At 38.7% G+C, this 23,606-nt stretch overlaps 1 protein-coding gene across 2 annotated transcripts; it reads right to left on the bottom strand.

Annotated features, from left to right (window-relative positions):
• Positions 1–5: 5 nt before the first annotated feature.
• Positions 6–23,277, bottom strand: LOC129788935 (ras-responsive element-binding protein 1). Of its 2 annotated transcripts, none has more exons than XM_055825406.1 (7): positions 22,511–23,277; positions 6,685–7,319; positions 4,876–6,164; positions 3,460–4,475; positions 2,588–3,380; positions 1,738–2,500; positions 6–1,638 (listed from the first exon to the last, which is right to left on the bottom strand). In XM_055825406.1, exons 2-7 carry the CDS (start codon positions 7,312–7,314, stop codon positions 1,093–1,095), a joined length of 5,037 nt encoding a protein of 1,678 aa, XP_055681381.1. In that variant the 5' UTR covers positions 7,315–7,319; positions 22,511–23,277; the 3' UTR covers positions 6–1,092. The 2 variants fall into 2 exon arrangements, with proteins under 2 accessions (XP_055681381.1, XP_055681382.1); XM_055825407.1 differs by having other exon boundaries at positions 3,460–4,472.
• Between the last annotated feature and the right edge of the window lie 329 nt (positions 23,278–23,606).

Below are 23,606 nucleotides of genomic sequence, written 5' to 3'. Positions count from 1 at the left end.
CAGAATCGATCCCAATTTTATTTATTAGGTATTTATTTATTTATTAAAATATTTTAATTTTTCGTTAAAAGCGAAAAATTTCACAAGCACTCGATTAATTAAGAATTACTTCTTCGTTATTCTCTTTCTCCATTATGTATATATTTAAGTCTACTCTTATTAAGCCACTTTGGTCTGTTTTAAAGGCCACTCATTTGATTTTCTCAAAGAATTTCTTTCGCTACGAAAGATTGAGGGCACTTTTTTTGAAAAATCTTTTAAACCAAAAAATTTAAAAATTGTCGAGCAATGAGTTTTTCTTACGGACTCTCGCGCTACAAAAAATAAATCAATCCCCCCCTAAATCTTAGATCCAAGTTCTAATATTTTTTTAAGGGTCATCATCACTAAATTTAGCCTAAGAAGACCACACTCAGGAAAGCTTTTTTTTTTAATGCTAATTTTGATTTTATTTCCATCCACTTTGTAAATATTTTTGAGGTCTTAAATTTTAACATTTTTTTTTAAATTTTATCTTCGTCGGTATATTTAAACTAAAAGTTGTAGAAAAAAGTTGCTTCTGGATATTTAAGTCTTAAGTAACATTATATACTATAAGAGGATATATTTTATATAGTTAATAATATTTAGGATAATATTTAATATGATCTTCATGATTTTTTTGTTTTATTCGTTTAAATAGGCACGTCCTAGATATATATATTTTTAAATTCCTATTTTAAGTTCCTAATAAAAAGGCTAAAACTTTACACAGACTTTTAATTATTCGTTTTTATAAGTTTTCTTTCAATTATTTCCCTTAAAGAAAGTCCACATTTAGAAACCACAACTAGACTAAAAGACAAATAAAAACTAATTAAGGGAAAAAAAGTCCAACAAAAAGCACAAAAATCGTTGTAAAATATTAAAGACAACTTATACTCTTCGGGAATTATTTTAAATCTTTTTTCATTCTTTATCAAACACCTGACTAGATAAATTTCGGTTGGTTTTATCGTTTTCTTTATCTTCTTTTTTTTCTCTTTTAATTCTATCGTTTAAAGGCATTCTTAATTTTTTTCTCACATTAAAAAAACTGCTAAAATTGAGATTTTACTTCTCAACACCCAAAAGTTTCGCCGCCTCATCTGGTGAGGACTGCAGAACTTTATTGAGGATCCCTTTGTCACTGATGCCCAAAAGATTCCCAATGAGATCAGATGCTTCACTCTCGCCACTCTGTTCGTGCTGTTGCTTCATCAACAATCCCAAAATACTCGCCCCATTGCCTTCAGTCATGGCGGAGAACTTTTCTTGTGCCTTCAGCTGTTGCTGCTGCTGCTGCTGTTGCAACTTCCACTCCATAAACTCCGGAATCTTCAGGAGATTCGGCAAATTGGCAGCAATTGGTGGGGGAGCCGTTGTGGGATTTGTCGCTTCATCATCGGATAGATCAGACGCACTATGGGCACTATTTGGTTGATTATTTCCACTTCCGTGAATGTTGTGCTTCTTCTGGTGGCGCAACATGCTGTGCTTCAGTGTGAACTTCCGCTGGCAGACGTCGCATTGGAAGGGACGCTCCCCTGAATGGGTCCGCATGTGGCGCCTAAGATCCTCCGTTGACCAGAAGCGGCGCATGCAGAATGCACAAATCACCTACAAATGACGGCAAAAATAAATAAATTTAAGATTAATTTATTCAGGAACTTGAGAAAAATTCCGAGGAAGCCTTTTCAAAGGATATCTAGGACTTACCTTGCGATTGGTGTAATCAGGATATTTTCCCTTTGCTTCATTCTTCTCATCATCCTCCGCGGAAGCCGTTTGAGCCTCTGCTTCCGCCTCAATGGCCCCCTTTGAGAGGAGCAGTGCAAATTCCTGCGTATGCATATTTTTAATATGCTCCAGGCAGTTGACACGCTCCGGGAAGGAACCATCGCAGAGATGGCACTTGAAGGGTAGATCCGAACTGATGAGTCCCAATGTCTCAATTGCCGTGCTCTTGAGCTGTGGCACTGTAAGATTCAGTGTTCCAACATCTCCACAACTATCAGCTGGTGCGGTGGCTTTCTTCCCGGAAGCAGCATCGTCAGCTGGTGATTTTGGGGGTGCTTCCTCTACGGACGATGGGTTGTCCTCCTTGGTGATCTTGGTGGGATCGAGAACATCATCAATGGGCACGTAGAGCGACATGGCTGATTCGACATTCCCATGCTTCCGCAGCAAATGACGATCACAGTTGCTCTTGGTGGTGAAGAGTAATGGGCAATGGGAGCACTTGAACGGCTTCTGACCAGTGTGGGTGAGAATGTGGCGTCGTAGGGAGCTGGACCAGGGGAACATGCGCTGGCAGTAGGGGCAAGAGACACGATTTGGTGCTAAACTGTATGCAGACTTCTTCTTTTGCATCACAGGCGACGGATTGGGGTCATCTGTGCCGGAATTATTGCTCTCAGATGCACTCCCAGAAGCCACAAGTCCCTCCTCATCACTGTGCTCCTGAGAATTTGCATCAGACCTATTTTTTACGAAAAAGAAAAAAATATTGTTAAGTTTATGCAAAAAATAAACATTTTTGATCTAAATTTTTGTATTAAATTCTCACCTGAAGTAATTGCCAAAAGCCATGGGATTCGTAGCATTATCCACTAATCTGGATACAGAGACAAGATCAGCTTCCTCTTTGAGGTTCTCCTTGTTGAAGGTCTTTGTGCCATTTTCAGCTTTGATTTTCCCATTTGAATCTCGTCCTTCGGGGGCATTTCCCTGAGACGGGGATGTCTTGTCTGATGACGTCTTCATGGCTTGCTCGAGGATATTTTCAGCCACCTTCTTAGCCGCCAAGATGTGCTCATCATCCACCTTTGTTGTTGGCATTTGAGACAAATCCTCCGGCTGGGAATCCTCATCAATTACAAGTTGTGGATCTTCCTCTTCATCCTCCACTTGTCGACTACTCGGTCGCGATGAGGCACTACTGCTACTCATGAGCCCAGATGGAATGTTGGGCAGAAAAGGAAGCTTCCCCGAGGGATCGCGACTCTTGAGCTGCTGCGCCAGAATGGCATATTTGACGTGTTCCGAGATTGCACCGAATGTCCCACTCGATGGCATTTGTGTTCCCGCCATTGGGGACGATGGCACGGTGTGATTGTTGGTGGTTGGCGTTGCTGGTGCCTGTGATGGAGCACCACCACCGCGACGCATCATGTTGTGGCCACTGCGCTGCCTCTGAGCCCAAAATTGCGGATGTTGTTGCTTTATATGGCGCTCCATGTTCGAACGTAGCGTGAAACGAGCTGAGCAATGTTCACAGGCAAAGGGTCTCTCTGTGCGGTAGCGCCTCTGCTTCTGCTTCGGCATGAGCACCCCATTCTTTATGACCATCTTTACGGGACCTACAAAGAGTGGGAACATTTTAATAAATTCCTTTCATGATTTTTGGGGAAGAATTTAAGAAGAAATTCTTGCACTTACCAGTGGATTGATGAGGTGGCGGAATGTGGGGCATTTGTTGGGGTTGCTTGGGGGATGAATCGCTGGCTTTGGGTGCTGAAGCAGAATGATTGGCACCCCCGGTGGAGTTCTGCTGCGACGTGAGATGATTCGTGAGTGGTGGACTTGAGGCAGCAGCTGTGAACATGGGATTGAGCAAAAGGCTACTGGGTGGTAGCTGTGCCCCAGCCTGAAGGGCATCTTTGGGTGGTTGGAAGAAATTCTTCATGTTCATCATTGGATTGGAACCAGCCGCCGCCTGCCCAGCAAGGAGGCTATTCTGCAGCAGAAAGTGCTGCAGCGGAAATCCCGGCTGGTGGAACATGAGATTCTGATAGAATTGATGTAGTTGAATGTAGTGGGCGGGATCAATTTTGGGGAAAGTCTCATTCAGCAGCTGCTGCTGTTGCGCAAAGAGCAGCTGCTGATTCTTCTCGAACATTGCCAGGTCAATCTTTGGCTGTGGCGACGGAGAGTCCCGCGAATCTTTCTCCTCGCGCGACGATGTACTCTTCTTGCTCAAATCCAGCGCATCCATTGATAGATCCACGGGTTTGCCAACATCGCGATTCCCCTCAGTTTGCTCCTCATCCTTCACATCATCCTCATCGTCATCATACCCACTGCTGGCATGGATGAGCTTCTCCAGGCTTTTCACCTGAATCTTCATCGGTGGCTCACTCCCGGCCGCGGCCATCCCACCCGGCAGCATTGTGGGCATCAGCATCTCCTTCAGATGCGACACGGGTGTACTGGTGCGATCTTTGCTCATGTGATCGTCATCATCGGGGAAATCGGGGGAGCCGAAGAGTTGCAACTTCTTGGTCGGATCATCACAGCTGGAGTCTTCAGATGGATGATAAATAATTGCGCGTTTCACCTCTTCTCGCGTGCTCTTCGCGTGCCGATTCCGCAGGTGACGCTCACAATTGGCCTTTGTCGTGAACGCATAATTGCACATGGCGCATTCATAAGGTCGATCACCGTTGTGCGTCCTGCTAATGCCCAAAGAGAAGTGCACAACATCAGAAACATGGGCCAAAATACTCGCGAATACGTGTGCATACAGAGAGACAGAGAACAGACAGAGATGCGAAGAAGAACTCCGCGAGAGATCATTGCCAAATGCTCTTCTCATCAATTAACAAACATTTTTCAGTTGATGGGTTCATGAATGTTTAAAATTTATGCACAAAAGAGATCGCCGAGATCTTCTGTGATTCATTCAAATTTAAGGAGAATGATTGAAAGAATAAGCTTGAAAAAAATCAAAATTCTCTGCCCATCGGTTTGTGCAATATTTGCTCAAAAAATGATCAATTTTTGCACAATTTTTAGTGGATTAAATTAAGCAAAAGTAAAGTATAAATTAAAAAAAAAATATTATCAAAAACTCACCTCATGTGACGAATGAGAGCAGCCTTGTCGTGGATTGTGTATGGGCACATATTGCAGCGATAGGGTCCAGCACCGGCAGCACTCAAATGGATGCGATTGTGTCCTTTGAGAGCCCTCAAATTGGGAAAGACAGCCGTGCAGAGTTTGCATGGGAACTCACCTCGTAGCTTCATCTTCCGGAATTCCGCCGTGAAAGCATCTTGAGCCTCCTCCTCATCCTTACTGGAGCCCATTGATAGATTGAGATCAATTGATTTTGACGGTGCTGGGCGTTCAAGCTGCCGCAGAAACTGCCCCGATGACGTCACATTGATAATGGACTGAATATCTGCGAGATCTTTTGAGTCCTGATGGTGCATTGTGGGTGTTCGTAGCATCTCCTCCTTGATATCCATGTGGAGATCATCATCAGGCGTGGGCGAGGGGGAAGATTGTGGGGTGAGTGCCCCACTGGATGTGGTGGAAGCTGTCGTTGTCATTGATTTATTCTGCAGATCGAGATTAGCAAAGAAATCATCGCGTTTTGCTTCCTCTTCGCTTGTTTCACTATTCTGCCTATTGCGCCGAATACTAAAATCCTGCACACTCTCACCGCACTCCTTGGCATGAATTTCCACAGCACTGGCACACGGGAAGGCACGATAGCACTTTGAGCACTCAAACTTCTGACTAGCAATCGGGGTGCGGATGCTCTGCTCGCAGACGGATTTGGCGATCAGAGGGAACTTCTCGGACGAGAAGTCCACGAACGTGAGATCCTTGAAGCCCTGCATGATATTCTGGGATCGACTCGACGTGCAACGATGGGCATTGAGGAGTTTGTAACTCTTGAAGACGACATCGCAGAAACGACACTTGGCCGGTACTGTTGGATGCTCCTGATCCATGTGCTGCTCCAGGTACAGCATCGAGGAGAAATCATTGCGATCGCACACGGGGCAGCAAAAACTCTGCGGCACAATCTTCGTGGCCGGCTCCACGATGTTGTTGTTGTTAATGGTGCGGATTTTGCGCTTGAGATGATTCGCCGGTGGTACATCTTCAATCTCACTGCTCTTCCGCTTCCCATCGGTTCGTTTTTGGTAGTTATTGTTGCTGCTGCTGCCACTTGAATCCGTGGATCCGTCACTCTCGTAGCTCTCACCCTCACCGCGTTGCTTGTGCGTCCGCATGTGGCGATGCATGTTGCCGTTCGTGGTGAAAGTCACGTGGCAGTACTTGCAGGTAAAGGGACGCTCTCCAGTGTGGACCAGCACATGACGATCGAGAGATGAAGCCGAAGAGAGCACCTGCCCAAAACAGAGATAATCATGATGGTACAGGTGCTAAAGATCAAACCTCATTCACAGACACTTGCTTTGCATCTTTATGACTTAATTTTTTTCTCTTCTTTCGTCTTGCACGTAAAATTTCAAGAAGTTCATTTATAAATTAAAAATTGAACAAATTACTCAATTAACCATTCGCCATCCTAATTAGTGATTTTAATTAAATTTCTTTTCGTGGATCTTTGTTGAATCAACCACAATTAACCCTTTGAAGTCATTTTAAAATTGAAACAATTAATATTTCCTCTTAATAAAAAAATGCACAAATTCAGAAAGAAAGAAAAAAAGAGAAAATGATCTTACAAATGGATTTTTTGAAGCAACGAAGCCACAGACAGCCAAAATAAAGATATCATTTCGAAATCAATAAAATTTGAGATTTTATATCTTACGGAGATCGTGCAATAAAAATAAATTAATTTAAAAGAAAAATCATATTTTGGTACGTCCGGGCGGACCAAGGAGAAACTCTGAATCTTACCTTCGAGCATATACGGCACGTAAAGTTGGTGGAGTCGTCACAATTGTTGTGACTCCGGATATGCTCTGTGAATTCGTGCTGTGTGTCAAGGAGAGAATTGCAAATGGGACAAAAGTACTTTTTGTCCTCTCCCATTGATAATTTGCCGATATTTTCGGTGGGACCCCGTTCAATGGGGCTCTGATTGCTACTCGTCTTGCCCTCTGACTCCTCAGCATCGGTGCGTTGCTTCTCCTCGAAGCCGTACTGTACATTGTTGTTGTTCTTCGTGGCATAACGTTGTTTCTTGCGCATGATCATGATGCTCGTTGTGTCCATCTGACGCATATTGTCCCGCCGGACCACTGTGTGACTCGTGTACTCACTCTCCGAATCATTCGTCTGATCCGTGTCGTTGTGATCACTGCTCAACTTATTGCTCGATGCTGTTGTCGAGGAGGCCTCAGTGCTCGAATTAGCCGTTCGATTAATCGAAGAGCTAACATCCATTGGCTCCACCGAACTATCTGAATTACTCGAAGAACGTCGTTCTGGTGTCCTCGACACCAGAGTCTGACTATTCACATTGGGCGGTGGTGGAGGAACTGCTGACATGGTGCTCGTGGAATATTTTCGCAATTGACGCTTCATTTCTTCTGCAAGAAAAAATTGCAAAGAAAAACTTCATAAGATTCTAGATTTATTTTATGAATTATTGAATGAAAAATATTTTTTTTTAAATATATTTAAATTTGTGATTTTCTTTTCATATAATATGTGGCTGCAGAGAAGGTCGTATCGTACGTTGTACTCTAGCCCCTCAAAAACATAAAATATAGAATTTTTATAGCCTCAAGAATCACGAAATCTTATCATATTTTTCATGTCCATAACTATTGGTGATCAGCTGTTGAATATGATACTAAAAGAGGGGAAATTTGCATGTTTGGCACTTCCATTTGCGATCTTAAAGAATTAGCAAAGTTAACACAATATTAACCACGAAGACCACAGTGGAGACGCCGGGTAGAACAAGTCGTCTCCATCAGATTACATATGGAGTTTGATTTACAAAAGCTTAACCAAAATTAAAATAAAATAAATATTAATAATAATTTTATCTCCCATGAGTCTCATTATATCCAATTTAGAACTCAAATATTGCAAAAAAAGAGACAAGAACTTTGAAAAAAAAAATTGTGGAGCAATTATAATATTTTTGCGAAATTTTATGGTCCCAAGCGCGCGAGATGCGATAATGTTGGTTTGAGAAGAAAAATTCTGCGCCTCGTGTCGAAATCATCAATGCGAAACGTGCGAGAGGAGGTAAAAATTTTTATAGTGACACACACATCGTGCAAACAAAGTGAGGTGAGGTTGGTGCGAGATAAAGATTAAAAACGTTAATAATATTTTTTTTCTGTCCCGATACGACAAAATCTCCTCCAAAGTCGAGTCTGGCGGCATTATTCTCTTATCTTTGCCCTCACCTCATTGCTCTCGCTTTTGGGCTCTCATTGTTCTCGCGCAAAGCTCAAAGAACGATCTCTTCATCTATCGGATGATGACTAAAAAAAAGTGGGTACTTTTTCGCGGGCAGAGACGCGAGGGCGGATGACTTTTATCTCACTTCTGACCGCTTTTTCTTCTCGTTGTCTCCAAGTGCAATTTCCTCTTCAAAAGAAGAGATGAGGCACTTCCGCAAGGTGAATCACGCGTGCTCGAAAAAAAAACCTTCTCGGCACATCTTTGAGGCATTTTGAGCCAATTTTCAGTGTGAATTTTGGAATTTTGCCTCACCTGGAATTACATAGACACCGATCCCTTTGATATGTACAAACATATATTTATGTATTATATGTATCTCTCCCCAATCCTTATCACATATTTGCAGTAGAATTTCTGCACAGCCAAAATAAACAAGACACCTCGCCTTGCACCTCGCGGGACGACTTTGGCGACTTTGTGGGGGGAAATATTGGAAATCTCATTTGATTGAGAATATTTTTTATCGCATATCTTCGACCAAACAGTCCCCGCGCGTATAATCTCCCACAGCACGTCCAATATCATATATCTCCAGGCAGAGCTCAACACCAGGGGATCAACTTCAAGATGAGATCATCAACTTTTCTTCGGATAAGGAGGAGGGTGCGCGCAAAAGGAAGAAAAGCGCGCGCACTGAGAAGACGGCGCACATTCTGGAATTCTTGTTGATCTCTTCTCCATGTTTGCTACAATATTTACCACCCGATAAATGAGTGTTGTATTCTCATACACATTTTGAGGGAATCATAGCACATTTTTTAATGATGTTATGTAAATAAGACAGAAATCATAGGGAATGGTTTGATTATATTCTCATGTGTCACCTCTTTATCTCCCCGCGCGTTGGTTCTCATGTGCTTCTATTCCAAATATTGATAAAAGGCGTCAAAAAAATTACCTTTTAATTCAGATACTCTCTCTCTCTCTCTTTCCCTCTCATATTTCTGTCTCTTAACCCTCTCTCTATGAAATCCACGGAATTGGAGTATCCCAAGAAAAACAGCAAAGGGATAAGACTTAACTCAGCTCTTGAGTTTTTTGAGAAGAAATTAAGTTAAAAAAAAATGATAAAGATGAGCTATCGAATAATCGTATATTTTATTTAAAATTTCAAAAAAGAAACTCTGAAAACACCCAACAAAATTCGGCAAGAAGAACTCTAAAAAGTCTTTGCGATTACGTTCCACATTATTGTAGAAGATTTCAAGAATTTTTTTTTCTTCTTCAATACAATCTCCCTGAAATTTTTATATCAATTTCCCAGATAGTCACGCAATGTCTCTATAAAATTAAATAGAATTTCTTGTTTCAAGAGCCATAGGTATGTCCCGCTTCTCCAATTTCCTACCCTTTTTTTTTTATAACAACCTCCCGTGGCAATCATCACGAATAAAATGGATTTTTCTTCCTTTTGAATCGCAAAATAACCATCAAATCTATTTTTTCTCTCACACAACTTCCTCTGAAGAAAACAAAAAAAAAAATAAATCAGAGACAAACTGAAAATTGGTGGTGCACGAGAAATCCTTGAGATTGGGAAGTTTTTAGACTTTGTCTTATCACCTCCATGATTTACCACTTTGGCGGAATTGCCAATTATGGTGGGGAATGTGATTTTAATGCGGCATTGAGCATTTTTTAATATGAACCACAAAAAAACCCAATATAATGATGAAATCTGATACGAAAGAGAGCACGCAGTTTCTCATTTTTTGTGGCTGTGTGCTATGAGTGGAAAATAAAATTTGAAATGATTTAAAATGATCAACAGAAAATCCCATATAAGATACCTACATTATGTGTTATTTTTTCATTAAAAAAGGTAAAAAAGTGAATGAATATTAGTTAGAAAACTCAAAATAATAATAAAGAATATTATTTTACCGCATGGGATTGATAAGAAACGTACGTAAATGTGTGAAAGCTCTCATTTATTTGGTGGGACAGAGAGACGTTTATCTTTCAATTGCAAACATCAACATTATATATCCGAAGAGGAGGTTCGATCTCTTCATCATCCATTTGTTGGTTAATTTATGTGAAATATCCAAATTGTTATTTTGGAATTTATTTGTAAGAAAATTATGAAATTGAAAAGAGAATATTCAGAACAGGAAGATAAGAAACAATCAATTTTCTCTGACACTCCCAGATGACTCTTTAGGGGATTTTTTTCGTGGGAATGTGAGGAAAAATCTAGCGTGATCACCATTGATGATAAGAGAGCATAAAAATTATCCAAAAGAGCGGCACATAAGCAAACAAGGATTTAAGTGAAGGAAGATTAATTTCTTTGCATGATTATTCAAGCTTAATTTTAATTTTCCGAGAATCACAATCAGTTGGAAACATTTTATTGATTTTGCAATCATCACAATTTCATCATGCGCCCGATATCAGCAATCAACGTGAGACGATATCATTCATACAGAGAAGTATGCGTTCTTGGTAAATTGACATCAGAGTCTTAATGTGGTTTAGATCAAGAAAATATCTGCTCGCGAGAGAGATTTCTTGTGAAATTTCTGCATAAATGCCCGAGCTTTGAAAAATCCAGACAGAAAGTGAAAAATTATGGGAAGGAGTTGGATATTAAATGGAAAAATAGCACAAACACCACACCCAGTTATTTACACACAATTCCGCTCCAAGGTGCCACATTTCGTGGAGTTTCATACCTGGATGTGTCACATCTCCCGGCATGGGCTCCCCTCTCACACGTGCAACTCTCGTCGTTTCACCTCCTGATAACCAGAATCATTAAGTAAATACGATTGGGAGGGAAAGAATGTGCCTCAAAATCATACTCTCTAAAAATTTTATCCACTCTCAACTGGGCCTCAAATGGGAAAATTCGTTTGCTTTGCATCTTCAGGCGGGGGATTCTCTTTTTACGCACCCACTGATGCACCCTTTTTTGGCGGGAAAATCCCTCATGACAAATTTTCTTGTAGTCGTAACACACCTACATAAAATTGCGCACATGTGAGGTCTCTTTGATACTAAAGTTTTTTTTATTAAAATCTGGTAAATTAACTGGTTAATTTGAAAAAAAAAAAATCTATGTTAAAATAACTTTAGAGTTTATTTACCTAAAACGAATATTTTAAAATTTAATCGTAAGAAATTAAGATAAATAATTTTCTCGAATTAGAAATTTGAATTTTAAGAAACATTTTAAAATTAAAATTAAACAAAAATAAAATTTCAATAAATACCCCATTAAATTCTAAAAAAAATAAATTCTGGCACAAAAGTGAAAATCTCACTGAAATTCAATACTTTATTTGCTGTGGGTGTAACAGAACCTAATTATTATTCATCAATATTTTCTCCCCATGCAAAACACTTTTCCAGCTTCACAGAGCTTTTTCACTGGGTGGTGAAGAGAGATATGGAGGAGTGTTTATTTTGTGGGAGGATGGTATGGTGTGTACAGGAGGATGAGGAGAAGCGCGAACAGAGTTGATTCCCTTCATATGGATGAACATTTTGAGAGAAAGAAATGCGCATGCACTGAATTTTATCCAGGAAGGTAAAACGCCCCAGAAGATACTCAACACTTCACCTGAAGAGGATTAATGGGGGGATAGAGAGAGAACTTGGTGGAGAGTTTGGTGGATTTTAGCGCATTCGATAACACGAGGAAAATCTTTAGTTAAACACTGCGTGACACATTGTGCGCGTCTGTGATAAGGCAAAAGTGATGATTGGGAGCACGGAAAAAAATCATGAGATTGAGAGATTTCCACTGAAGGTGATTTGTTGTTTTGTCACCCACCCACCCATACATGGAGACCAAATGCCCCCTTGATCTTTTTTTTTTTTGTCTTTTACGTAAGCTCTCAACATCGCAAAATGATCGAGAGACACAGAAGTTGGTAATAATGTCGCGGCACCTATTGAGTGGAAGCACCAAGAAATTGAAAGCACTTCATGACGAATCGATAGTCAACGAGAGGAGAATTTGCTCCCAGAGAATTCCACATCCGGTGGCAGTTTTTCACGCGCGGCAACAAATTCCACCCACATAACCCGAAAATGGATGTTTTTCTCACTCTCTCGCGGAGTTGCTTCATCGTGATTAAAGAAAAAGAGACGCAAATGCGGTGGAAAAAAAAGCCTCTGATGGCGATCATGGCGCAATATGCAGGAGGGGCAATTCAATTGAGGCCCCAATTGATCTGCAAGTCACACACAGACAATTTTTTAAATATCTCTACCTTTTGCCACCGAATTTCTCGCGTTTATTGCCCACTTATTGGGCCTCTTTTGTCTCACACCTCTCAAAATCTTTCGAATATCGCGGTTTTTTTTCTATCTCATCTCTTTAAGTTTTTTTTTCTCTGAAAATTCGCGAAACTAATCCTCCCGGTTTTTACATAAAAAGAGTAATTTTAACACTGTATACTTTTACCACATTTTACCTCGCTTTGAGTCTGCAGCAAACAAGATATCCATATTGACCAATGATTCACTACTTATTTTACTTGGGAAATTTTTTTTCTTCACAAAAATATCTTTTATTCACATAAAAAACTTTAAATTATTGATTTTATCAATAAATTAGATCAAAAGTTGAAGTTTAATATTTTTGGTTGTAAAAAAAACTGGCGAACAAATTCTTTGCTAAACAAATTCTTAAATTTTCTCTTCGAGACGTCTGCACAGAGTGACTGTTGAAAAATAACTGTGGAGATTGAAGAAAATCATGTGGAGATCACATCCCAATTTTCAGCAAGAAAAAGTGACTTCTTGCTCAATGCTTAAAAGGAGAGAGAGAGATGGAGATAAAACCCTAAGGAATTTATCTTCTTGACTCGTTAAAAACTGATTGTGGCACAAGCTTGGGCGTCCTTCCTAATGAGGGTTTAGCAAATCCCTAAGAAGTATTCACTGTTATCCAAGTAACTTCGTCAAGAACATATTTTAAGTACGAATGTGTGCTAACTTTATTTATTAGTTATTTGGAATAAATGAATTGAACGATTTAAAAAGGATCTAACTTATAGAGATTGTTGAGCGTAAAAACGAAAAATAAAGTAAAATAATTTCTCAATTTTTCTTTCAAACTTTCTCTTCTCCTAAAGATCTTTAGGTGGTTAGACCTATGTATAAAGAACCACAGATACTGCAATAAAATTAAATAAAACAGATATTTTTGTCTAAACTAATGCTAACATTATAGTTTAGTCAAAAGTTTAGTTTGGAAGAACATTTTATTAAAATGTCTTAAAGACTTTTTAACTTATAAAGCAGAATTTGATTGAACACAATTAAAAGCTTTTTCTTATACTTACAGCTCTCTATACCTCGATGGAAGCAAGTTTCATCTCAAAAAGCAATCAGGCGATGCAGAAAGACCCTGAGGGTCACTATTTAGTGGTAAACAGTAGGAGGTATTTAAAAGGGAGACTGATGAGAAATTTTGCAGAGAGAAGTTGTTGCAAAAGACAACCCAAAATTGCTTCTGGGGAGGTGGGTTATTTTTGAAGGAGGACAAGTGGTGGCTGACAAACTTTTGGGCCATGTGCGTCCCATATAGGTATAAGAAACTCACCAGAAGATGATAGGAAATATGCCTAAATGCGACCTTGTGCCAGATAGAGCCCATTTTTACGATGGATTCTTGGAATAATTTTACTCCGACTGGTATTTGTCCACCTCTTCGTGGCTCTTGTGTGGCAGGCAGGAAAGATCATAATGTGATGATTATTGACGGAGAAAAAAATGTACATAGATTTGCTATAATGTATACTATATAGCATATATAATCCACCCCAGTGAAGGGGGATGGTTGTCTGTCATTCTGCATGGACAGGGAGGAAAGTTTGTGGCGGATGTTTGCAAGAGAGGCGCAAATGGTGAGTTTTGTGTGTGACCCTGTCGGTTGGCATGGAGACCAATCAATAGATTCAAAACGAGCCCACAAAGATTTTTCCACTGTGCTTCTCTCCCGCATTCTCTCCATGGCTCTTGTAATGCGGTTCACCCTCCGCGGGCACACCTTTTTCCACCTCTCACTCACTCGCAATGGGGATTTCCATCTTTTGCCCTCCTCCATCATCATCATCATCGTCGTCGTCTCTTGCATGATATCCCACCACAAATTTCAACTCACGAGCTCCCACAAAAAAAAAAAGAAGAACCCGCACACCTGAAGGGGAGAAGGCACACCAGAGAAAATTGTTCCTGGAACTCATCTATATATATACATTTTTTCGTTTTCTGCGCGTCCCTTGATGGCGTCTCCCCCAACGAACAGAGAATTTTAGTCTCTGCTTGAAATTTTTAACCAAATGGCAAAAATTTCCAACGGATTTCAATCAATTCTTCGCAATTTTGTAACTTTGAAAAATCAAGAACATTGACAAAGAATATTTAATTAATAATTTAATCACTACACGTGGAACTACCTATATATAGCACAAACAAAATGGGGTTAAAGAAAGGAACTTTTTTTTTGTCTACTCTTGAAAAAGAAATTCTGAATGAATTCTTGGAAAATTGTCTGCATTGAACTATAAATTTTATTGTGTGACAAAACGAAAATTTAAATCCTACTTGAGAAAATATTCTGCATTAGTTTACAAAGTGATTTTATCTTAAATGATTAAACTAATGACTAATTAATTAACTACTTAGTTGTTGTAACATAATTCCAAACACAATATTCTAAATGTTTTAACGACATTAAATGTGAGTTTTCCATGTACATAATAAATATCCAGGAGTGAAAAAAATAAACTTTCAACAAAATATTTAAAAAAAACGAATCTTTCACGGATCCTGCAAAGAGAATTTAACTAACATAATTCCTATAATCTTTAACACGAAAAAAGATGCTTTTGCGTGTTATAAAAGCATTTTTTTCTGTATTAGAACTGTAGCACCTAATGAATGACATGTTATAATGTTAGTTAGATTCCACGCTAAAACAACCAACAACATATTTGCTTTGGATGATAGGGCGGCAACATAAAGGGTGAGAGGAGTGAGCATGGGGTTGAAAAGAGAGAAAAAATCTCAAGATGAATTTTTCATTTGTGCATAACATGGGAGAGGTGAAACAATTCGGAATGCCCGTGTCTCTCGCTCTGGCCGGAACATTTTATCGATTGTGGGTGCTGGAAGGGAATTGTGCGCAAAATCTGAATATCGTGGCTGTGAGAAGCCCCAGCGAGACGCCAACGAGATGTGGGAGAGACCTCTGCGTCTCACCTGCCTTGAATTATATGGATGTCGGCCAGGTGGGTGGGTGTGGGTGGTGTGGAGGACCCTTCTTCTTCTTGGGGAAGAGTCAATGCTACAAATGTCCCTGGGATTTGTGTGCCAAGCACGAAGACGGGTTTGCGCAGAAAATATATACATACATAATGTATATTTATATGTACTTTATATAGCAGCACCCCCGCGAGGGGTGGGCTTTTTCGTTTTGGGATTTCGTGTGTCATTCTCGGTGCGGTGGCGAAAAGCCAGCAGCACACAGCAACCACGAGGGAGGACTCCCCTTTATATTCAAGCAGCATACACCGCATATAAAAGGGGGTGTGGGTGTGAGAGAGATTTCCGTGAATAGATTGGATGGATGGGTCTAAAACTCGAAAGTTCGTCTCTTAGCAACTCAACGCGGACAAACAGACACGATGAGGAGGTTGGATTCTATTTTCAGGAATTGGGGCTTCTCTCTGGCTTCGTCTTCCAACCTTTTTTGCATGCGTCAACATTTTTCCAAGATAAAATGGCGCACTCCTTCGTCTTTCCCACCAACACACCCCCTAACAGCATATATGTATGTTATGTACGTACATATATCAGAAGGGGGATACAACTCATGGACGAATAAATGCATGAAATTGTAATCTTATTAAATCGATTTTTCTCTCACTCGAGCTCTCTGTCCTCCATGTCTTTTTCGCGTTTCATATCATTGAACTCTCTCCAAGCGAATGTTCTCTTCCATTATGCTTCTGAGGGCGACCATCCGCCGAGGGGCTTAAAAATGTTTTCTATCAAGCACTATAATCCGTTAAACGCTTTCTAACTTTAAATTTTTAAAGAAAAATCAAAACGAGTGAGGAAAATTATAAAGATTGAAAAATTAAGGATTTGGTTATGAATTTTGAATTAATTATTTTAGTTTTTTTTGTTGATTTAATGAATATACTTCAAATTCGGAAACAAAAGGCTTTTTTTTCTGAATGATGTACCAATTTAATACTTTTCTTATTTTTTAAAGAAATTAAAGAAAAATGAAAATGATATTCTTAAAAGAAAGTTATCAATCTGTTTAGATAAAACTTCATAACCAAATAAATGATCATATTCACCCCATTCTATCGTATCTTAGATGCTTGTTTATCATTTCCAAACAATTTAAAAAATATATTCATATCAGTATTAGGGACAATAAAAAGAGTTAGTTATGTTCCCCTTGGCTGTTGTAGATTTTTTTTCCACCTCACCAACATTGAACCACAGACAAATGTGCACAATTTTCTCCCCCTCCGGACCCGAGTCCACCCTCTCAGGTTCGCGACGTATGTGTACAATTTTTCACCTTGTCTCTGCATGTAGCACACACCATCGGGTGGGACGCAGGGAACTAGCAAACCAGAGAGAAAATTCTACACCTGCTGTACAATTTTTTTCCTCTCCTGTGAGTTCCATTTGAAACCACGAAATCCTATTAGATTTTTTTCCAGCTACTCTCGCCCTCTTATAAAAAAATAAGGGAAAGGCTCCATAACCAGTAGACATGTGCATTTAGGGGTGGAAACCTATCAATACACACCACCAGAAAAAAAACCTTGTTTATTCGCCATGCGAAGTGTGGAGATTTTATGCTGTAAATGTGGCTCTGAGATGGTCATTTATCTGCGTCTCCATGTTGATTCTTCTTTTTTTTTGCTCTCGGTATGCCCAACTGGTTTTTGAACAGAAGACGCGAACCTATGGGAACGAAGAAGAGGCAGATACAGTGAGAAGTGAGAATCATCCCAAAATGGTGTTGACAATCAATCGGAGAGGAAATTTTCATGTGGGTTGCGTACGTGGGTGGCACCCAAATGCTAATGTCGTTAAAACCTGAGAGAGAACTCAAAGGAAATCCATCGTCAATCCCTTTTTCTCTCTCCCCTCGCGTCACAGCGATTGCTATATATAATGCGAGGAGCCATATTATATATAGCGCGGATGTTGTTAATGTGGAATGAGGGCGAATGACTGCAGTAAATTCATCCACTACACGCGATTTCTCCAAACAAAACCCCAACCAGGCGAATATATATTCCGTGGATGGGTGACCAGGGGAGGAGGAGGGCTTTTTGGCATGTATGTAGGCTTGAGCCGAGAGGGTGGGAGGCCAGGGAGAGAATATTCTCATGGATGTCACATACTGTGAGCTCACACAACGCGCGAGATATAGGAGCAATGGTGGAGTCTCAGTGCGACGTCGCATTTAAAATTGGAGCGCGTTAAAACATCAGCCCAGCAAATTGACGCAGAAGAGGGAAAAAGACCATGAGAACACACCACAGCGCCCAGAGTATGAGTTCCGGAGAGAGACGCAGGTGAATATGGGGGTAATTTATTATTCTAATTGGTGTGTCATTGAATTTTGTTGTCAGTTTGCTGACTGCTTTTTAATGATTCCCATTCGCTTCGGGTGTATATAGGTACCTTCTTCTTTCCCTGAATTTGGTACTCTCAACACACTCATCCCGGAGGTTGAGATCGACCTGAGAGTTGTGAGGGGGGAACTCATTAGCATTGGATATCTCTAAACAGAGAGCCAGCATGTGATGTTTCAAGAATTTTAAGTTAACAAAAACAATAAATGCTACATTTCATTTAAATGAGAATATTTTGTAATCTTTCCATTTAAAAAAAAAACATGGCACTCAATGACGCCTTTTTTCTCACTCATTTAAATTCTCAGTAAATCAAAATAAAATTTATTGGCAATGAAATTGAATTTTCATGTAGATTTAGTGATCTTTAGAAGATTTCAATCTAAGAAAATCTATTGATTCTATTCTTTTCCTCTATATGTTGCGTAAACCTTGCGTATAAAGTAAGCGAGTTTAGAAGATTATTCAATTCACTTTTCCATGACAATTTTAGCCAAAAATCAAAATTATGGCAGAAAATTTGAATAAGGTAAAAAATATTTACTTTATTTGTTTTCTTTTGATTTTCTTAAAGACAGAATGTTTTAAAAACAATTTTCTTACAGTTTTTACTTTTATTTTTATAAAGATGCATCAAAATTGATAAAATATTATTTAAAAACAATAATTTTAATAGATTTCCAAAAGCAATTAATTAACATTTAAAATCAAGGGAATAAAAAAGATTTTTAAGAATAATTTTTAATTTTTTTTATCAGTTTTAATATTTACGGTTGACAAATAGGCAAAAAAAAGTTTCATTTTAGTAAAAATCAAACGGATTTGGTTATAGGAGCAATTTCATAGATCCTTTGCGAAATTTCATGAATTTCAGATAAGAAAATTAACTTCTTTGGACAATTTTTAAAGTCAAACTTCGCGAAAATTTACACAAGAATTCACATTCTTATAAAATAAATATTTAAGAAGAGAATATAATTTTAAAATTTATTATTGTTCCCATTGGTTCCCATCGTATTAAAATATGATCATCATCCAGTCCAGCAGAGACTGCTGAAGCAACCAAATTAAAGAATAAAAGTTCTTGGCGTTAAGTTATCCATACGATGCACGATATATTTCTTCTCAAGTGACTCAAATGACGCACTTTGGGATCATTAAAATGTCTTGAAGATACCTATCGAGACGAGTCTGGTGGAGTGATCTCCGCATGCCCCGAGACAAAGACCCTGAGAGATGGCTGGCTGGCTCGATGGAACAACAGAGGTGAGTTGAGAGTGAAGAATAAAAAAAGGAACGCGGTGTAGGATAAAGCGATGGAGAATGGGGGAAGGAAGAAGAAGCCGAAAAAAAAGAAGATACGAAGGGAAACGACTCCCCATTTCGCATCCATTATAGAGTATTAAAAATCATGGCCATTTGATGATTTTTATTGCTTCTTCAGCATTTTTTTTTTACCTTCTCAGGTATCTCTCCCTCATTCTGTGGCTTTTCTCGCCGCCTCTTGTGCACGTTTTGGTCTTCCCTGGAGCTCTTTGGTCTATCATTCCTCAACTCCCCTGGTGTGTCGCCCAACAATGGTGCCCAAGAGTAATTTATTCACAATTCCACTGACTTCTCACCGTGATGATCATCTTGTAGAAGTCTCATCTCTCGTCTTCTTCCTTTTCGATTCTTCTTCGTCGTCTCGGACTTGCCTGTTGGTTCTTCTTCTTTTTTTCTTCCTCCATTTATTTCGGGGCCTCAAATTGAGTCTGCGAGTCACACACACCGAAAACCAAAAAAAAAGGGGAGACTGCGGAGGGAGTGAAGCTACCATCATCATCGTGATCAGCCTCAGCGTAACACAAAAAAGGCTACATATATATAGATTAAATTGTGGAGAAGAAAAAAAGCAGATAAACATAAACTCAGAGCTACACTGGAGGAGGCATCCAACTAATGTTTACTCGTTACGATTCGATGCGCGCGCAAGATTTTTTCTTTCGTTATTTTTACTTTTATTGCCATATTTTATTATTTTTCATTTCGTTTTCATCTCTCTCGTGTTTTTCATCATCACTGACGAAAAATGTTCCACCGAAAATGCCAACTAAAAACCAATGGAGGAAGTCTTTGCAATGTGCTCGTCAATTCTTTTGTGAATCTTCTTTAAAAGTCAAAGGGCTCAATATTTTTTTGATCGTATCCATTAATGTAGTCGATTATACATTCTTTAATAATAATTTATTTCACCCTTTTACAGACTAGTGTTTTAGGGTATACATTCTTTATTTAAGGAATAGAATTAATTGACTTTTTTTTTAAGTATTGGGGAACTATATAAGAAGTTTTTCTGATAACGTTTTCTCTTAAAAATGTTTTTATTTTAATATTATAAACTTTATCTTATAAAAATTTGAATAGGTCAGATTAAACCATCCTCCCCTATAAAATTTAATCCAAAGTGAGTATTATATAAAATAGAATTTAATTGAAAACAAAGTTCAGCTAAAATCGATCAATTGTAGTAGTGCTCTCTCTTTTTTGTGAGTCATCTGAGCGTGCTTGTGGCAAAGGAAAAAAAATCAAACCCTCCTCCATTGTGTGATATATTTTAATGAGTCATCTTAGCGCTTTTCCATCTCTTCTCATTCTTCTATCCTTGGGTGCTATTCTCATCTCTTGATGTTCTTCTCTTCTTCTTTTTTTTGGGCTGACTGAAATTGTTATATATCGGTGGAGATTGGACGAAGGAGTGTTTGAAGAAAGAGACGAGAACTGGAGGTGAATGATTGGACGAGATGGAGTGCACAAAGGGACTATTTCGTCGAATGAAATCTCTCTCGTGGGTGAGGATGGATTCACCCTCATTCACCCATCCACGCCCTATAAATCCGACATCCTCGCGACGCCCACACTTCCCACGCGTCCCAATTTGTCACTGACCGTTGCCCGTTGAATGTGTACCCCCTTGTTAACTTTGCTTGCCTCCCTTTGCGACTCAAAAAAGGGTAGTCCAAATGGGGGGTGAGTAGAGAGCTCCCATACTTACAACATAGAACCACATAATACATATGTACATATACATGATGAAAATGCGGGGGAAAAATGCCATGTATATACGTGGGGAGAAAATTATTCATGTCACTCCCATACACATCGCTCTTTTCACCATTTAAATTGTGTTGATAGTGGCCAAGACTGTGGCATTAATATGGAAATACTTTTCAACACATTTATCACGATTTGTCATTAAATAATGGCACATTGAAACAATAACATTTTTTTTTAATGTTCTTTCCATATTAGACCAAATTTACCCGCGCGCGCGTTCTTTCTCGCAATTTGCTTTCTTTTCTATTTTTTATAAGAAAAAAAAAACGCCAAAGATGAGGGGAAAAGACATGATTTTTCCTTTGAAAATTTCAAACTAATTTTCACTGAAAATCATTTCTCAATTAGCAACATGGCGAGAGTGAAAATACACAGTGAGTAGATTTTTTTTGCAGGTAGGGGAGAAAAATTAAAAATTGTAATTTTTTCAACACCATTCAGAAAGGTATTTAAGTTCTCTCTCACCTATATAGGCGCGAGCAAGAATTACTGGGAGGGAAAATTGAAGTTAATATTAATTATACAATTATTAGTTTATTTTGAGTATGAAGACCTAAAATGATATTTTTAGGAGACTTCTTTGTGCTTAACAGTTTTATCTATTTTCTTCAATTAATTTTGTTACATTTTACCCTATTTTCCTCTTTTTTTAGAATTGAAAATTAGTTACATAATTCTGAAAAAATATTTTTAATAAAAATCAACAAATATACATAAAAAAAGCAGACTAAGACACTGTGAAGAAAAGAGAAGAAATTGGCTAAAAAAGTTAATAGATATTTAGGAAATTTAAAAGTCTCGATGAAAAGAATTTTTTTTTAGAAAACTACAAGAAAATTTGGGATAAAAATTAAACCAAAATTTAAAAAATCTCAAAATTTCAATTCATGTCCATCACAAAATTAAAGGAAAAATGTAATTTCAACACTTTGAATTTTAAAACTTTCAGTAAAAATCAAATAGAACATTTTGCGACTTTGTAAAATATAGAAAAGAATACGCATCCTAAGAAAAATCTAAACTATAAAATGCACTAAAATCATAATAAGTTCAGGGATGGAATTTTGTTGGAGAAAAAAATCTTAAGACGTAGAAAATGAGAAGACGCCAACAAAGGAAACGTCTGGATGTTTTCTAAATATCTCCAATTCTCGCGTTTTGCCTGCACCATTGTTGAATCCCTTATCTTGGTCAGACGACAAAAAGCCCCACTTTTCAATCATAATCTTTTGGTTTTAGCTCTGTGATACAAAGAGAGATTGAGGAAATATCGTTTTAGTGGTTTTCTTCGTGAGAACCACAGAAAATTATCTTCCTCAAAAAATGAGGCTTTGGAACTTTTATCGGATAAATTCCCATTTTTCACGTACCGCAATAATCCGAAATTATTAAGTTTATTTTATTACCAAAAAAATTTTTTTAAATGGTTAACGTTTTTTTCTGCAAAATCACTGTTAATTTCGAAATAATGGCTAAATCTGTGAGATCACCACTTTGGTGCCCAGAAGAGCTCAACAAAAAATCACTTTTTGATATCAAAGAGTTACAACAAAATGTGTGATTGGACTTACCAAATCGTAGACTGAGGAGCTGATAAGATGAAAATGCAATAAAATTGCAAATGCAGGAATCTTGCAGGAAAATATCGGAGTTCGCTGTATTAAGTTGAGTGCGAAAAATTCCTTATCTTGCCACAAAAGCGCATCACTATCGACATTTTTTTCAGCTGCAAAAATAATTTGCTCGGAAAATCTGGAGAGGTTCGATCAGTCTTCACTTTTGCAATAAAGCCACTCTTAGCACTTTAGTCCTCTGTATTTGTACCCCAATGATCCTTGGAGGCTTATTAAGAATTTTCTTTTGTCCCCTCTCTTGCACAAGGTGTTCAAATCTTTTTTTTTTCTTCACACAAATTGATTAAAATTTTCTTCTTTTTTTTATATACAACAAAGCACTTGTTGAAGGCACATTAATGCTACCTATACTATATTATTAGTCAGGATTTTATTTTCCAAAGGTATCGCTTATTGTCCTTTTGGGTTTCATCCAAAATCTCCCATCACTACTTCTCATCCAGGTGATGACAAAAAGAATTTCCTCGAATAAATCCACAAAATCACAAAAATAAAACTTGATAAAAGTTTTTTTTTTCAGTAAAACACACCACAAAGGATAACGCTCCTTTGGTCAGGACACAGGAGTTGCACAGAGATGGACACACAAGGAAAAAAAAAGATTTTATTGAACAAGTCCAGGATGAGTGGCGCACAAAAAAATCCACGGACAGGGCACGAGATGTTTCTCCTCCAAAGGTCTTGGGAGATGTGAACAGTGGAGAATGAAATTCTCTTTGAAGCGCTTGAGCCAGAGCGCGGCTTCTCGTGTGTATCTTTTTCCCTGGACGCGAGAGTATTCGCAGCTTGGAAGCAGAGAAATCCAGCCACCACTACACCCATGGCGGACTCATCAATTTCCTCACGTCGGCCACTCGCGAAGGTAGAGCCACTCATACACGCGTGCACATTGTCCGTGTTTTTCCGAAAGAGAGACCCGAAGAAAACTCTTTTGTTGGATTCTTTTTTCCTCCTCTTCTTCTTTTTCTCTTCTTCGACCTCTTCTTCAATACTCTCTCTCTCTTTGGACTGCACTCTCGCTCTTGCTCTCTCG

This window comes from Lutzomyia longipalpis, chromosome 2 (assembly GCF_024334085.1).
Source record: "Lutzomyia longipalpis isolate SR_M1_2022 chromosome 2, ASM2433408v1".
Classification (NCBI taxonomy): Eukaryota; Metazoa; Arthropoda; class Insecta; order Diptera; family Psychodidae; genus Lutzomyia; species Lutzomyia longipalpis.
The sequence above is the reverse complement of the archived record's forward strand: the minus strand, read 5'-3'. Positions and strand labels throughout refer to the sequence as shown.

Bases quoted from the DNA above. Each gene is read 5' to 3' on its own strand.
- LOC129788935 (XM_055825406.1), bottom strand. From the start codon at position 7,314: ATGAAGCGTCAATTGCGAAAATATTCCACGAGCACCATGTCAGCAGTT. The intron at 2,501-2,587 runs GTGAGAATTTAA...CGTAAAAAATAG, and splicing joins GCTTTTGGCAATTACTTCAG to GTCTGATGCAAATTCTCAGG. The intron at 1,639-1,737 runs GTAAGTCCTAGA...CGTCATTTGTAG, and splicing joins CTGATTACACCAATCGCAAG to GTGATTTGTGCATTCTGCAT.